Genomic DNA, 17,154 nt, shown 5'->3' with positions numbered 1-17,154 from the left:
TAAGAAATTTCAACAAACATTATCAAATCTATAAGAAGATAATTTGGAAGCATAGAGCACAAAAAAGTTAAGCGAAATGAGAGCAGACAGCAGATTAGGTTCGATTCAGTTTGTTTATGAACATATATCAGGATAAATTTTGTTTAGCTGCTTTGTACTATAGTAAAAGTATAAAAAAAATTATCTGGCTTATTTGGTGTCTTTCATTTAAAAGACATGTACATTGAGCTTATGACCGTATTTACATCTTATCGAATTCTCATAATTACAACATTGAATGATTTGAGTAATCGTTTAGGAAGTTTTGCTTATGCGGTTTCAATTTTTTTTATCCAGTTTTTTAAAATGTTTCCTGCGTCACAGTTTTTGAAATTAATTTTTCCTTTGTTATCCAACTGAAGATGGATAATCCCTTTCAGCTTTTTGTAACGATAGTTATTTTGTGTTTCACTACTATAGGGAACCTGCTTCGGATCTTCGACAGAGCCGTGTACATCATATCCCATTGGAGATTCGTAAAGCAACATCAGTATTGTACGCTCGATTTCCTCATCTGAAAAACAAATATATGTTAAGCATATTACTAGGGATCAAATTATTTCACAAACTTTAACCATTCCATGCATTTACCCATACGCCAGTATGACAACAGTACAATGTCATACAACAATATACAGTTAGATCAATTTGACAATAGAGAGCAGTGACTGTGTGTTGGTATTAGTTTAAAACTGGAATGGTTGTGTCTTTGTATTTTACATTTTATATTTATGCTAGCCACATTAAGCCCTTTAAGGTTCTACCATTGTAATTTATATTAATTCTAGTCACATCAAATCTGATGTATTGTGAAAGGTTACAGCATACGGCGATATTGGCGTAACGTCATTTATCCGGATAACGTAGAATATAGCGTGGACAAATGGCAACACTACATTAATTTCTTAAAATACAACTATACTATCTTTCTAAAGTTAAAGTATGAAAGTTTGACACGTTAAATAATACTGAGTAATTTTTAATGCAGCTTGAAATGATCTCTTTAATCGTTGGCAAATATCGTAAAAGACAGTTAGACTAAAATTCTATTTCACCAAAGTATACACCATATCTATAACTGTGAATAGTTTCATTAAAATCTACATCATAAGAAAAATTACATTTCAGAAAATATCATCAAAATTGATTTTCCCATAGACTCCCATTTCGGAAAATTATGTAAGGTCCAAATATTTCAAATCAATCTAGCAAAAATTCAAACACACGGCCTTATATTTTTTCTTTATCAAATTTTCCAAGTATATTTTGAAGCTTTCAAAAATCAGGTTTAACAAATTCTACACTGGAGCAGATTGATCCGAACGTACAAATCTAACTTAAAAATCATTTAGTTTGACATCAGTTTTGCATGTACTTGCAATTGATAATATTGACTTGGTTTGTCACCTAAATCTAAACTTACTCACCACTGAAATCTCCAAGACATCCACTTATATCGTCTTCTAAACGAGATACACCACTGTACCTTAGAGCAATAATTGGTCCGTTGTCGTAGAGTCTCAAGTCTTTAGTAACATTTATTCCGATCTTCTGCAGTTGTGTTTCTATATCCAGATCAACTCCCTTGCTCCGAACGATACATGTTTTCGTTTTAGCCTGTATAATGTAATAGACAGAAAAAAATCCAGTTAATCATTAAGTACTCCTACTCAGTGATAAAAACCCGAAGGTAATTGTAAAAAAGGTTATAATTTCGAAGTAGTATTGCATTTTTTTTTGCCATATCATTAACATCCATTTTCCTGTAATTTTTGGAATGGAGATACACAAGAACAGGATTGATACTTCAGAATTAGCATTTATCACTAAAAATCACTTTTTGTATATGTTGTATCTAATAGTCAGTAATACATATAATCGTAACATTGCTGGTATGTTGAATTCGTAGCCGTTGTAGTTGAAGCTGAGGACATAAGATCCTTTCCATTTGCTGCTGGGAGTTCACATCCCCCTGTGAACATTGTTTTCTTTTTAATTAGTTTAAATATTAATTTTGATGGTTTGATACACAAGATACACAGTTGCTTCTTACAACATTACGATCACAAAAATTTTAAACACAGACCAGAGAAAAAATGTCTTGTAATGGCAAGATGAAAACAAAACTCTTTCAGATTTAATCAAATTATTATTATCATTATTATTATTATTATTATTATACCAGATTTATATAGCGAACGCAGCCACACAGGGCGCAAAATTCATCCTCTACCAGAACAAACACAGAGCGATCTGACCAGTGGGAGAGAGTGAGATAAAGCCCACAGAACAAATAGAGAGAAATCCTTTTTAGATACAAGCCTGTCCGGAAAACTCAGCCCAGCTCTTTGCGGATAGACAGTTTGGTTCTTTAACGTGCCCGGTGTATAGCACCGATACATGCAAAGCCATCTTTCTTTGGAAGAACTCATTCAAGCCTCTTAGAACGAAAACATAAAAATCATTGGTATCAGTAGTTTTTAAAATAGAACTCTCGGATTTAGACTGATTTTTGAAAAAAAAAAAAAAAAACATTCTTAATAAATATTTGAAAAATGTGTTTTCGCTTGCTTATTTCTGATATACTATGACTAAACGGCAGCCACAATACATTGCATTTTCTTTAATTTTTCGTCTTTTTACTTGTTAACAGACATTTCTGTCTTTTTTTTTTCATTGCATTAGCTTTTTCTTTATACATATCCCTAAAGCTTGTTAGGTTTTTATTGCTGAAACAATTTTATTTGGCTAACTTGAAATGTTCGATAACTTCGTTTTTATAACTCCGTAACTTGATCTCCATTCGCAAAAGAGATTCAGTAAGTAACAATTCATCAACTGCACTTACAACTCCTATAAATGCCCTTAATTGTAAATAATGATTTCCAGTTTGAATATAAGATCAAGGTAGTATTACCCTACTTCTTATTCTCTCCTCCGTCTTATTTTTGCTTCTTTTCTCCTATCTCGGTATTGAATCACACCTCCACCAAACAGTTTCTATTTTGTCCTGATCATTTTTTTATAAAACTAATATTGTGTATTATTTTGTTAGAACCCCCACCAATATCACCGATTTTAGTTTGTTTTCATTTTACTATACATAACTTTGTGTTCCATTCCATTTCTGCAGTTCTCCGCATTGTTTCTTAGTGACCCCTGCATAGTGGCTTACACGCACACGTACACACAAAGTGCGCATGCTGCAAACACGCTCACACATACAAATATACCAAAAAAGATAATAAATACTTTTTATTGCTTACGGTGATTATTGGTCGTTTTACTTTTTAACATGAAAACAATAGTCGAGTGCGCCGTCCTTCCAACGGCTCATGTTTTTTTCTTTTTGTTTTTTTTTTTTTTATTTATTTATTTAAAATGGATTTGTTGCACGATATAATGCGATTTATTCCAAGCGGCATAATGCGGGTAACTAAATGATTGATTTTAATACAAACATAACTACGGTGCTTTTGTTCTAGCAGGTGCTTGTCTGAGATTTGAAAAAAAGGCAGATTTGTTCTGTGGCGAAACAAACACAATAAACGTACTAAATTCTACAATTTTAATACAATTAAACAATTTTCAAAACTCGAGTTTCTATATCTCGAAGTTGTTTTGACCTGATTCGAGCCCCTACGACCAGGTCATGGACCCATATTTTACATGAGCGTATAGTACATATGTACATTTGTACATGTCCTGGTTTTGAGCAGTGTTCAAGTCCCTTCGTGCCGAGTTCCATCTATGGACGTATAAGAAGGTAAATTCGCTACATTTTTACCTTACAGTCTCATGTGTTAAGAATATGTTGCCATGATAAACTTATTCATTAATATGTTTGACCTTTTGGCAGACAGGCGGACATTCAAGTTGAAATGTTGAGTAACATAAGTTGTGGACTTACTATGTTAAATTTCAAGTACTAAGTATCTCGAAGTTCTGTTTATATAAATAAAACACACCTGGTACTAACGTTCTTCCTAACAAAAAGCAACAAATAAATAAGTATTATCTATATTCATTAGAAATGCGTGTCCATGGACAAAATATGTTGGCGTTGTTGTTTTTGTTTTGTTTAGTTTACTATTTTTTCATCAAATCTGCAAATCAGTAAGAAAAAACGTTTCGAAGCATACACAAGCAACAGAATAGCAAACTATGTTTATTACAGGCAATGAAATGTTCAACACCCCTCACGGACCTTAGCACAGACTTAAGAGAAGTTCTACTATTTAAAAAATAGGATTCCGTACTTTAAAGAGTTTGAAAAAATAAATCTTGGTCCGTGTACCCGTATGTGTTGAGATTGTATTCGTCCGTCTTACGGCACTTCAACAAAGACTAATATTCTGAAGCATGAAACGCAACCATGTACTAGTAAAGCAGGTCCGGTTGACTGAGTCTGGTCACAAAAGGGAATGGGTAGTACAACGCCACTTGAAATTTGACTTCGTCATATTTAAAGGGCTATATTTGCATGCGTGCAAATGAAACAAAAGTGGACCTGTTAAATCAGTACAGTAATGTTAATGGATAAAATAAACGGTTGTTTTTGCGCAAATTTGTATAAAATGGTAGCAATTTCATTCCAAGTTTTATGGTTTCCATGTGTGAGTGACAACTGCAAGAAACACGAATTTTGAACGTTATTTCAATTTCTTGACTAATGGGTGAGTTTCTTTGAATTTAAAAATACTAGAATAATTGTTAATATGTTGCCCATTTTCTATGTATATGTTATAGATCATTTATTGACTTTCTAATGCAATTTAGTTTGCCGAAACGGAGCACATTGTAGTGAAGGCAAAACTTAATGCATTAGAATGCCAATAAGTATATCTATAACCGACTTATAGTTAAAGCGCCTCTTTTCGTCACCCGTCTAAAGTAAACTGAACCACATAGGGAACCCTTTTTAGAAATTACCCAAATCAGTAGAAAGATATTTTTTAATTTGCACATTTGTAAATAGTGGCTTTTTACAATATCTTATTAAAAATCTGTTTCTGTTTTATTTTGCAAAGGTGACTTTAAGAAATTTTTAAGATTTTTAATTTGAATTTCCCTGGGAGGTGTGACCAACATTGTCTGTACACAAAATCATGCGGATGTAATTATAAATGCATAGTATATGGGCGACTCATTTATCAGGTAGTTTGTAGAACACAATGTTACATTCTTATTCAATGAAAATATAATATGCAGGCTTAAATTTATGCAAAGGAAAATTTGTATATACATAAATAGTAACAATTAGTGCACTTCCCGGTCAATGTTGTATAAAAATCGAGTTAATGCAAAGAGTGAAAGGTGCAGAAAGGAAACACTTGAACTATGAAAGTACAGCTTGCTTTATAAAGAAGAAAAAATTCATTTTGATTTTTTTTTCAATGCATACAGTATCTGTTTTGGCAGTTGTTCCGCCACCCTGAATGTGGGAAATCCATAGTATGCGGAAAAATGAATACTCTTTACTTTTGTACCACTTCATGATTAAGTGGACCAATTTCTTTTCAGTGATGAAATACTATGAAAATAAGTTGGTTACTTTTTTGAAAATCTTCGCTTGTCATTGGATAAAAACATGTTTGAACTATAATGTTCTCTATAACTCAGACTATATTTACTTAAAAGAAATGCATGTTATACCTAATTTTCTGCAAGGATATATCTTGAAGGCCAGGCATGACGGACATTTTTGTACTTTCGTGTTGCTCGGGTGCGAACAACAGCGAGATTTCTCCGAGAACTGTCCTGTGAGCCCTAAGTTACTGTTCGGGAAAATAGCCATAAGAAGCGGAAGTACATGCATGGGAGATTATGTTAAATTTTTGTTTAGAAGTTAACTTATCGTAAAGTAAAGGTCTTTATAAATTCGTTTCTTAACAGTTTGTTACAGGATGATTTATTCTGCATACAAGATAAAGGATTTGAAAGGAATTGGAATGAAAGCGAAAATTTCAGGACATTTCTGACATCGTAAAATCTGGTGATTTGCAAACGTAATAAACATAAAGTTTTCTGTGTTTCGTTTCTGAATAAAACCAGATCTTAGCCTGTGTAATATTATATATAATCATACTGGCCATATCTTTATCAGATCAAATCGTCCCCTTAATGCAAAAAGGTACCATGAGCATATGAATAAAGAAGGCACTTGGTACCTTTTTGCATTAAGGGGGCGAAATGATGGTTCCAACGTTGTTGGAGTGAAGAATTTAACGCTGACCAAGTTGAAAAATATGGACGAAATTACACATGTCTGGTCCTGTCAGTATGATTTAAAGGGCTTCTTTAACCGAATAAGATATAAAAAATGGATGCACAAGGAGTGCAGATGTGTCCTTTCCATATCACGTATCCATTTACCTGAGATTCGTGCCATTCATTGAAAAACTTCTGTACAGTCTGCTGGGAGAAACAATTTTTTATGCAGTGCTCTTAGGGATCAAGTAATTATGGAAACACTTCGTATTGAACGGGCCACTTCTTAAGACAGACACAACATGCGTATTTCCATAGAATTTGTCAGGATAATTTTTTTCTGAAAAATCGGCCAAAACCTAAAGCAACGCCGTTTCGCGTGGGTCATTACGAACGCAATCAAGTGGATATCGTTCTGCTTCTTACTTGCCGAGCCTTATTCCTCATAAAAAAGATTTAAAAATAATTAAATCTGTGAAAAAAATCCTTTTGTTGCACTGAATATCCCGCTTGTTCAAACTCGGTCATATGTTGGTATACTAGATTTGTTGCTATTTGGTTTGTATATGTATATAGGTATAAATATTTTCTCTTTCGACCGTATAAGGAAAATGTTTGATTTTAAAATGAAAAACCACGTACAATCAGGGTCGATGCAAATAAGTATGATGCATTTGACAGCTATTGCTGTTGTCGCTCTTTAAAAAAAAGTAAACAAAGTGCGTTTTTGCTATGCAAAAATCTAAGTAGAATTCAAAGTGTACGTGAATTTTTTTTTTTTTTTTTAAGGTCAGAGTTGGTAGTTGCGACATACAACTCCATAATAACACAATTACGCATACATTATCGTAACATCAAACTAAATTAATGTCGTATACCTACCTCGACACACGAGCTGCGAGAGCCGTATGCTATCAATATGTTGAAGAAATTAAGTTTTAGATTGTGACGGCTAGAATGTGCAGTTTGTAGGCAAGAAAAACAGTAACATAACATGTTTTCATCTGTGATAAATTAAAGTTTCTATGTCAAACGTTGGAAAATGCTTGACCATAAAGAATGTCTTAGGCGAGACTGAAAATCAGCGAATTTTATAAGAGGCCACAAAAAAATTTATCATGGATCACATTTGATTCAGTTTGTAATTGCACAATGAATTAATTTATTGTTTTAACGGTGTAAAAGTGAACGAAATGTGACTAAACTGGTTAAAAGAGCTTACCCGCATGTAATTGTTTTGGCCGAAAGTGTGATATGATTGACGGTTGATTGTTAACTTAAGATATCATGTAACTTATATCAAGTTGACAATATTTCAAAAGTTTCAAAGTTGGCTGCGAAAAGGCAAGCTAATTCCATTGATCGCCCGTTAAGTCCTATGCGGTTTTTTTTGTTTTTTGTTTTGTTTTTTTTCGTTTTCTTTATTGCTTGTCTCGTGTACGTCCACATGCTGAGAGATGCTGTTGTGATGTGGCTGTTTTTTCGGTATGTGGCATTCCCTGTTTGATATTTATCCTTTGCATTTATTACTAGCTTCCCCCAAAATAGTCGTCTACTGTTAAGCGAAAACAAAAATGTAAATAAATCAATATATTATAGTATAGCATGGTCAGCTTGGTATTTTGATTGTACTTAGGTTATTTTGTATGAAGCCTTATGACATTTTTATTATGAATATGGTTCGGCGCGTTTGAAACAGAACGTTATCCATTCGATTGCCTTTCGTAGTGACCCACTCGAAAACGGCGTTGCGTTTGATTTTGCTGCCGATTTTTTAGAAACAAACCCGAATAATATTCTGTGGAAATATGCATGGTTTGTTTTAAGAAGTAGTACTTCAGATATGAAGTATTTCAATAATTACTTGATCCCGATTAGCACTACATATGATGCGATACTCTAAAAAATAATAAAAAATTGCTTTCCCCGCATGACTGTACAGAAATGTTTGAACAGACGACACATATCTCAGGTAAATGAACACATGTGCTATGAAACGGACACATTTGCGTTCCAGGTGCACCCGTCACTCATTAAATTAATTATATAAGGGGTAGAAATTTCTTTAAATCATACTTACAAGACCAGAAATGTGTGATTTCATCCATGTTCGCCACTTGTCACCACTCCAGCAACGTTGGAACCACTCGATCTGATAAAGCTATGGCCATTGTTATAATGGGTAAAAAGCATGAAATAAAAAGAAAATAAGTTTCTTTCACATATCTTTCATGCATGAACACCTTTTTCTACATATTCATTTGTGGCTACATGTATATATGTCACTGGTAAAAATATTACATCATAAATTATTAAAAAGATAACGTGCAAGAATAATGAGATGCTTCGAATCTCGAAGGTGTGTGATGCTGGTTCATAACATGAGCATAATCTGAATTTTATTTTCGATTGACCCAGGCATATATGAATAAATTAGCATTTATAAACAATTCAATTACTTACTACCAGTTACATCTTTTTAAAGAATTTGCATTTTTCCTTAATGATTTACTTCATTTCTTGATTTCTTAGCATACATGTATAAAACACACTTTTTGCGCAGTTTTTTTCTTGACTTTATCGAGTAATATGTCTTTATTTATTTCTTTTTAAGAGAAATATTTCTTAAACGTTTACATTTATTTGTATAGATCTAATCAATTAATTGATATTTATACTTCTTTGAATATTATTTAATGACCTCGTCTCCGTGGATGTCCATGTATCATTTGATCCGATTTTATATATATCATAGATAATAATGTTTTTAACTATTAACATTAAAGAATTGTGTATTAATGTACATTGAAAGAATACTTTGACAAGACTGTGTTTGTTTTTTAATTACCATTACCATATTCTACGTGGTTACCATAGATTCATTCGGGTTACAAGACCTTTTCGTTCGCGAAAGTTATACACCACAAGCTTCCTGTAAAATACTAACCTTAACTTAAGTGTAAAGCTATGTTGTCAAGGTATCTAACAACCCGAAGCAACTGATATGAAACCTGTAAATGGGTGACAACTAACATTTTATGATTATTCAAAACAGTAACGAACGTTTCGAAAGTAATATGCTTACCTTCATTTGCTGCCGTTTCCGCCTCTTACAACACCATATACATACAAACAACAGCAATATTACAATACCCGGCTGAAAAAAAAATACAGAAGCAAATGATAAAAGATTACTACGCTAGAAAACTTTTATCATCATTAGAAAGAATTAAAATAATTTAATTGATTCATATTTAAGATGTTTAAAATGAACAAAAAATACATGAGAGCATAGCGTTCTTATCAGATAGTTTAGTACAGACAGTTTATAGTTTAACACTAAGATGCACGTACCACCACAACGTCCTTCCATGGCCATGTGTTGTATATCTGGTACATCATCCTGGCAATTGCACTAGGTTTGTGGATTTTGTAAAATTTCGTTGGATATTGACATGTAAAATAAAAGAAACACATTTTTATGCCGCTAATGAACGACGGTTGCTATTTCTAAAACAAACATTCTTCACTTGTTACAGATATACCAGTTTGCAATAAAGATTTCTTCTAACATTTATTATCCTCCGCCGATGAAATCGGGAGGGGGTGGGGTATTGAAATGGCGTTGTCCGTCCGTGCGTGCGTCCGTCCGTCTGTCCGCAGCCATTTCTCAGTAACTAGCAGAAAAAATTTCATGAAACCTGAAATAAATATGAACCAACATACTACGATGATGCCCGTCAAGTTTTGTTTTTGGATTGGTCAATTTCCCTTAAAGTTATTGCCCTTGATTTAATGAAAAATTCACGTCTACAGCCATTTCTCAGTAACAATCAGGTAGAATTCATGAAACTTGAAATAAATATTAACCAACATATTTAGATGATGCCCATCATTTTTTATTGGTCAATTTTCCTTAGAATTATTGCTCTTTAATTGTTTAAAAATCCACAGATTTGTACATAACAAACCAACCAATTGGTAGAATTTCATTAAACTTCTTTCATTCTTTTACTATGAACATTTACTATAAATATGTAAAGTCGTGTACCCACATCTGGTCACCACCTTGCCGTGGTCTCACCCCCTTTCCCTCCCAACCACCCACGCCAAAGCATCGAAACTGTGCATTTTAATTCATATTTCTGTTTATATATAGTCATCATCTGCATTCAGTATACAAAGTTTTAAGAAATTGGAAAGACTTTGAGGTATCATTTTGTCATGTTCATAGTCAAGGACAATTGCCACAGTGTCTATATTGACACTGACCAAAATTTTCTTACGAACATAATTTCTTCTTTAAACTGTGTTTACTAATAGAGAATCAAATCAAAAACAAAAATATAAAATATAGCAAATCATAGGTACCCAGCCTTGGTCATGAGTTGTCTGCCCTTGAAAATCGAAAAATACTGAAAAATCTATTTTAAATGACAAATAATTCAAGATCAGGCACCGGTATATATGATTTTTAATACATATTTCCGTTTTAAACTTGATTCTCAGCCAGTACATAAAGTTTAAAGAAATTTTGTCCGTAGGAAAATGTTTGCCTATATAATTATAGGAAACTGTCAGATGTGTCTTTAAAGAAATATTCCTGACGGCAATCTAAACTCAAATATTACAACGTCTTTGTTGATTTTAAAAAAAATGTATTTCTGACATGCACAGCATGTAAAACTTATGATTTGTTTTGAATGTAAAGTGCACTGCAGATATGAGGCATTGGTCAAAACATAATTCTTGCTTAAAATTTTCCAGTCTGGCTATCAGGCACCATGAGTTTGATATCTAGATTACCAACTAGATGTCGGATGTATGATAAATGATTTCGGAAAAAAAACAAAACTATTCTTTCAATGTGCATCTAACGTTTTCACATAAAATGCATAAAAATGCAAGAAACTACTAAAGCAGGAAACTGTCATGCGGTAACCACTGTATGCTGTCACGTGACCTGGTGTACGGGAAGAAAATGTTAAGATGGCGGACTTGGATATTAAAGAAAGGGTAGGTTTCTATTTGTTTATTGATTTCTTTATTTAACAATCTCTTTAGGGGAGACTTGTTCTCGTAGCACAGTACAGACGTTTGTTTTTCACCGATTTTTTTTCTAGACTTTGTCCTTGAATGCAACAAAAACAAGGGAATATAAATTTAAGCGAGGAGAGACTCAGTTTTTCGATTTTTTCATCCCGTTCTTGTGCGCTTTCTGTCACTTTATGAAGTACACATAGACTATGTATATTGACAAAACGTATCAGCCAATTCCCTGAAAAAGCGCATATTTCTTTAAAAATATTCGTTTTAAAATTTGCTAAGTGTGCGGACAGAAGGCCGAGGTTATTCTGTCGTGGAAAGACGTCGGCCAAAAGTGTACGATAAGCAGATAGAAATTCAAAGCTTTTTCTACGAAATTATGTTGGGAAAGAAGACAAAATCCTGATACGATCACTAATTGCCTATGAACTTAGAAGGATTAATCTGGTCTATATTTCAACATTAGTGCTGCCAATGTTTTTCAAAACAACAACTCCTGTCTCTCTAAGCCGTACAGAACTTTAAAGATTATTGAAAAAATGAGAATGAACTTGTTTCTGTTTTTAGCTCATCTGAATCTGAATCGTTCTGGATTTTAAATACTCTTTTGGAAATCAAGTTTGGCTACTTGATTGTTGATATAAATGTTGTAGTGGAAAATGTGAGTATATACCTGCGTTATGTTATTTTTTATTTTTTTTAAATCTTTTTCGGGGTTGTGTTACAAAGGTCATTTAATTTTCGACTAAGATGTTGCAATTCATGCTTTAATTACTGTACTGATTATATACACGTGTTATTGCTGAGTGTTTAAAAGTCGGCATATGCACTTATGCATGTATCAGTATGTTGAGTACCTGCCCTGTTGAAAAGCGACATATTTTTGTAGTGTCCGTAACCCCTTTTTAAACTACAGCATAAACATACATCTAACATGACATAAACACATGTTTACTATCTACTGTTCATATCCACAGAGGGTATGACATATCAAAACGTTTTCACAAAAATGATTGTACTTTATTAGTTGCGGGTGGGTCAATTTTGCTATCCGTAGTCCTTTAGTGTCCGTAGCCCATTAAATTATCCATTCTTAACAGATTTTCTCCTGAATCAACTGTTGTTTATGAATTGCATTCATTTTAAAAGGTGTTATACTGTATATGAATAATAGAACCACTTTGGATTAATTCATGTTTTGGTAAATATCGAGTATAAATATATGAAGTGGAATTTAAAAGTGGACTTATGAAAAATGCGTTGCTCATTCTTCTTCTAAAATATCTTTTACACGGTCTCTACGGATGTCTCTATTGATGAACGCTCTGAGTGCGAAAACAGAACCCTTATACATGCAATATCTGTAACACATTTGTGTAACAGTTTATGTTATCTGTGCTTTTAGCTGTTTCGGCAATTTTAGATGATTTTGGGGATGTTTTCCAAGAATATTTTGACCAATATTTACTCTAAATCCATTCATCAGAGGTTCATCAAAGTCCCGAGGAACCATGGTAGACCTCTGGTATGCGAGAATGCCCTAAATCCGGCTTTTATTAAATCATGTCAATGTTTCTCGTAGAACTATTCACAAAATTTATCGAAATATTCCCATTTCATGATTCAAACCGTAGCATAGCTTGTGTTAGGCTGATTTATAACTGGACTCTGATTTACTTTAAATATGACAGAATCACAATTAATAGATAACAATCTGCAGGCATCCGTTTTCGACAAATCGAAAGAAAATTACACATTCTATACATGTATTTTTTGTTTAGGTTAGCTGACATGATCGGGTAAAACAAAACATTTTAAAATATCCGCACTGTCCTTCCCAAACAAAGAAGATAGTCTTTAGAATAGATCAGATTATATGCACAAGAATAGATCAGATTATATGCACATATATTTAACATCCAAAACGATTCAGATTTGCTGAAAGCAGAGAAAAGTTTATTCTAATTTTTCAATAATCTTAAAATTCTGTACGGCTTAGAGGGACTGGAGAACACGCACTAATGTCGAAATATAGACCAGATTTATCCTTCTTTTAGTAAAAATCAATCGGTGATCGTGTCAGAATTTTGCCTTCTATCTGTACACAAGTTCATAGGAAAATCTTTAAATATCTTGTCTTCTTACCGTACATTTTTGGACGACGTCCTACCCTACACCGATAGAATAACCTCGGCCTTCAGACCGTACGCTTGGCAAATTTTAAAACGAATATTTTTTAAGAATAATGCGGTTTTCAGGGAACTGGTTGACACACGCGTTTTGTCTCTGTACATAATCTAGGTGTACTTCATAAACTGGCAGAAATCGTAGAAGAAAGGGATGGAAAAATCGAAAAACCGGGTCTCTCCTCGCTTAAATTTATTTTCCGTTGTTTTTGTTGCATTCAAGGACAAAGTCTAGAAAATCTAGCCGTGTCTGAGATAATTGTATACAGCCGATGAAAGACAAATGTCAGTGCCCTGTTATACGACAGAATGTCTCCCCTAAAATATATTGACCGAAAAATCAATGAACAAACAAGGTGCCTACCTTTCCTCAATATCTACGTCCGCCATCTTGCATTTTTCTTCCCGTATACTTGGTCACGTGACAGCATAGAGTGGTAACATACTTATAAAAAATATCGAAAATAAAGTAACAAGAATCTTAAAGAAATGTCCAAAATTGCAAAAGATGCTTACAAGAGTACCTCTGAATGTTATGGGACACAACTTCTGTCAACACGCTCATGCAAACGAACGAAGTTTACATGCATAACTTTCGTTGTAAGAGTTACATAATAATTGTTTCTAAATCAAGTGCACGTAACATAGATAATAGTCGGACCTTATCAAGACTCTTCATAAAGGTCACGTAATTATAATATTTATATATGGTATAGTATCACGAAAGTTGAAAGGGAGGTCGTTAATGACCAGCAGATGGCCCCTATTGAATTCGGTCACTAGGTCAAAGGTCAATGTTACGGTGACCAAATGATTTCTGCTTCTGTGCAGTTACTGAATGCACCAAGGGGGCATTTCGTGTTCTACAACCTCTTGTTTACTAAAGCATAAATGTTTGATTTGAATATCAGAAAAAATAGTTCAAAATTGATAGGCTGTCTTTAGTATTTATGTCAAAAAAAAAAACATCGCGATGTCAAAATTCAAAACGCAGAATTTCTCTCTCTGAGAGAGAGAGAGAGAGAGAGAGAGCGCTTCTCTGGTCCCAATCAGTTAAAAAGACTAAAATGTCACTACTGATTTGTGAGACACAAAAAAAGAGATTTGAATATATAATATGCAAATGTTGAAACAGTAAGAATGTGTAGTACAATTCGGGCTCGTATATAAAGTAGCATCGAAACTAATCTTATTGGGTTAGTGTACTTGCTGTGGCATGTGCATGTTCAATTGTACTACTAGGCGCTTTGCCGTAATTGGTCTATTGTGGTGGTGATTTAGTTCGTATAAATTCTCCCTAATATATATATATATATATATATATATATATATTGTTTCAAAGATACAATCATTCATTGGCGATTCGTAAATTAAAAGTATATATTAATAATGTGAATGCAGATTGTGGGGTAATTAATTACATCACTATTTTTACCAAAGTGATAAATAGTTACAGTAATTATGATGTTGGCTGTATGGTTTAGCAATGGCGACTATAAATAAACTAACAAAAAGCAAGTAATGTCATCTGTAAGTTTACACTAGGAAAATGATGGCGGATATATTTCAGTACTGTATGACTATATTTGCATTGTCTAAATTAACTTGGAATAAGATGCAATCTCGTTAATATTTGAAAATTATAGACTTCTATTTGATGTCAATAAACTATACTTTCAAAGTACATTGTTCATTATTTAATTAATAATCATCTGAGTATGAAGGATTGAATTAAAATAAATACCAACTGTGTTCGATAATTTGCACAATTAACCGATGCGTTCGATATGTTTCTTTTAAATGCAAACAAATAATACCCCATACAATTAACTATCATACGTTAGATCTGTTGCGACTTTGTAAACTGAATTGTTTTATTAAGCGTAATTTTCACCGTACATAAACAGCTACACGAAAAGAAGATTTCGCAGGTGGTTGCGATTTTTACACTTATATTCATAACTCCGCTTATATCGAACTACTTTGGTCAAACAAAATATGCTCGAAATAGCCGAAGTTTGTTAAAACATATTGCGAACAAGCTCCTTATAAACACTTTTTGTACAGCAAACTGATGTATGTACTATTGGTTGATCAAATGTGCTTTGAAATCCGCTGTTGTCTTTGTAGTGATATAAAAGGTACATTTTCGCAAAGCATTTAATCGTCCTATATACTATTTGATTGCTTATTCTATTATTATTGCTTTTTCTTCATTATATACCTTGATATAAAAAATAAACAAAAGAAAAAAGCCGTTAAAATGACCCTCGCGGCCGACATAGACAGATTATTAATGCATTTTGCAACGATATACAAGCTTTTGAAATTCAGTTATAGTTAGATAATTATGTTTTTCTTTATGATTGGTAATAATATATTTTCCAATGGCATAATAGGTAAATACATTACATGTTATATATTTTAAAAGACCTTAAGAAATTTTATAGACGATTTCAGTGAAATACTTCATTTAAAATGTCGTTGAGACATCGCGTTGTGTTTTTTAAAATATATTCTCGAAAATGTTGGTACAATGTTTTAACAATGGGAATGTAAAAGGCTTGTTAAAAACAATCTTCTGAAAAAGACTATTTGGGATTCGCTGTAACCTATGCTATTTAAACGTACATTTTAACACTAAAACATGAAAATGCGTTAATTTTATCCGATTATTTACTATAACCATTTTTGCTATGACCATTTTATTTTACATAGAACATAGAGTGGCTGAAATTGCGATATTTTAATTGTTTCTTGTGTACTTTTTCGTTATAACCGTGTTCGTTTTAAGTGAATTATTTCTCTGTAGATAGTTATTTCACATCCGATAAAATGCAAACAACAGTTTTACAACATCACTACAAACTACAATTCCGTACGGACTGCAAATGGTAATTTATGGTATTTTCGGTCATTGGAGATGTTTCAGACAGTCAATTTACAATACATGACTATATTTTCATTTTCGATTTTTTATTTCTTTTTATGATGTGAACTAAGAATGTAATTAAACAATGTTGAGTAATATAACTGAGTTCACTGGTACTCATACACAGCAGTGATAATGAATATTAAGATTTGACTTTTGTCACGCTCACACATGTACAGTACATGTACGTGTCCAACAGAGTTCAGTATTTGACTCACTTCATCCTTTACGAAACTTTTATTCCAAACATATTAATTTGTGTTTGTACTGAAAAACATTGGACCGTCTTGAAGTTTGAATCTTTTAAGCTAATTACGTGTCAGCTGAATCAAAACTGTTTTGACGAGTTGCACTCCTGTAACAGTGGTTAACAAAGTTATTATACTTTAACAAAATTTTAATCAAAGTTTTTATGTTTTAATCAAAGCTATTTAATTCAGACAAAAATCAATAACATTTCTTAACCAAAACAGAGAAATATAGAATATTTTGGTTTCAATATCCATATTTAAAAACCGTATAAGGACGCGATCAGAGTAAAATCACGATGGGTGAGTAATATTTTTAAATTATATTGAAAAGAAGGTTCGAAGTTACATATTTTTTTAAGTTCTGTACGATACAAGAGAATTCTTTGTACTGTACCGTTGCTTACATAATTTATTTATTATTGTTTATTTAATGTATTTTGACTGCTGTGCATGGCCGTTTGGTTCCCTTTTGTTTTACCGGATGTTTTTA

The 17,154-nt window shown here is 32.8% G+C and overlaps 1 protein-coding gene across 2 annotated transcripts; it reads right to left on the bottom strand.

Moving 5' to 3' along the window:
- Positions 1–10,305, bottom strand: LOC128558773 (uncharacterized). Of its 2 annotated transcripts, XM_053548984.1 has the most exons (5): positions 9,604–10,305; positions 9,335–9,406; positions 8,330–8,410; positions 1,467–1,656; positions 1–553 (listed from the first exon to the last, which is right to left on the bottom strand). In XM_053548984.1, the coding sequence occupies exons 1-5, from the start codon at positions 9,724–9,726 to the stop codon at positions 309–311; spliced, it is 711 nt and encodes a 236-aa protein (XP_053404959.1). In that variant the 5' UTR covers positions 9,727–10,305; the 3' UTR covers positions 1–308. The 2 variants fall into 2 exon arrangements, with proteins under 2 accessions (XP_053404959.1, XP_053404960.1); XM_053548985.1 differs by lacking the exon at positions 8,330–8,410.
- Positions 10,306–17,154: the final 6,849 nt, after the last annotated feature.

The sequence above is a fragment of the Mercenaria mercenaria genome, chromosome 7 (genome assembly GCF_021730395.1).
Source record: "Mercenaria mercenaria strain notata chromosome 7, MADL_Memer_1, whole genome shotgun sequence".
Lineage (NCBI taxonomy): Eukaryota > Metazoa > Mollusca > Bivalvia > Venerida > Veneridae > Mercenaria > Mercenaria mercenaria.
The sequence above is the reverse complement of the archived record's forward strand: the minus strand, read 5'-3'. Positions and strand labels throughout refer to the sequence as shown.

Excerpts from the sequence above, each read along its gene's own strand:
- LOC128558773 (XM_053548984.1), bottom strand. The coding sequence starts at position 9,726 with ATGTGTTTCTTTTATTTTACATGTCAATATCCAACGAAATTTTACAAA. Across the intron at positions 1,657-8,329 it reads AATCACACATTTCTGGTCTT|GCTAAAACGAAAACATGTAT; the intron begins GTAAGTATGATT and ends TACATTATACAG. Across the intron at positions 554-1,466 it reads ATGTCTTGGAGATTTCAGTG|ATGAGGAAATCGAGCGTACA; the intron begins GTGAGTAAGTTT and ends TTTGTTTTTCAG.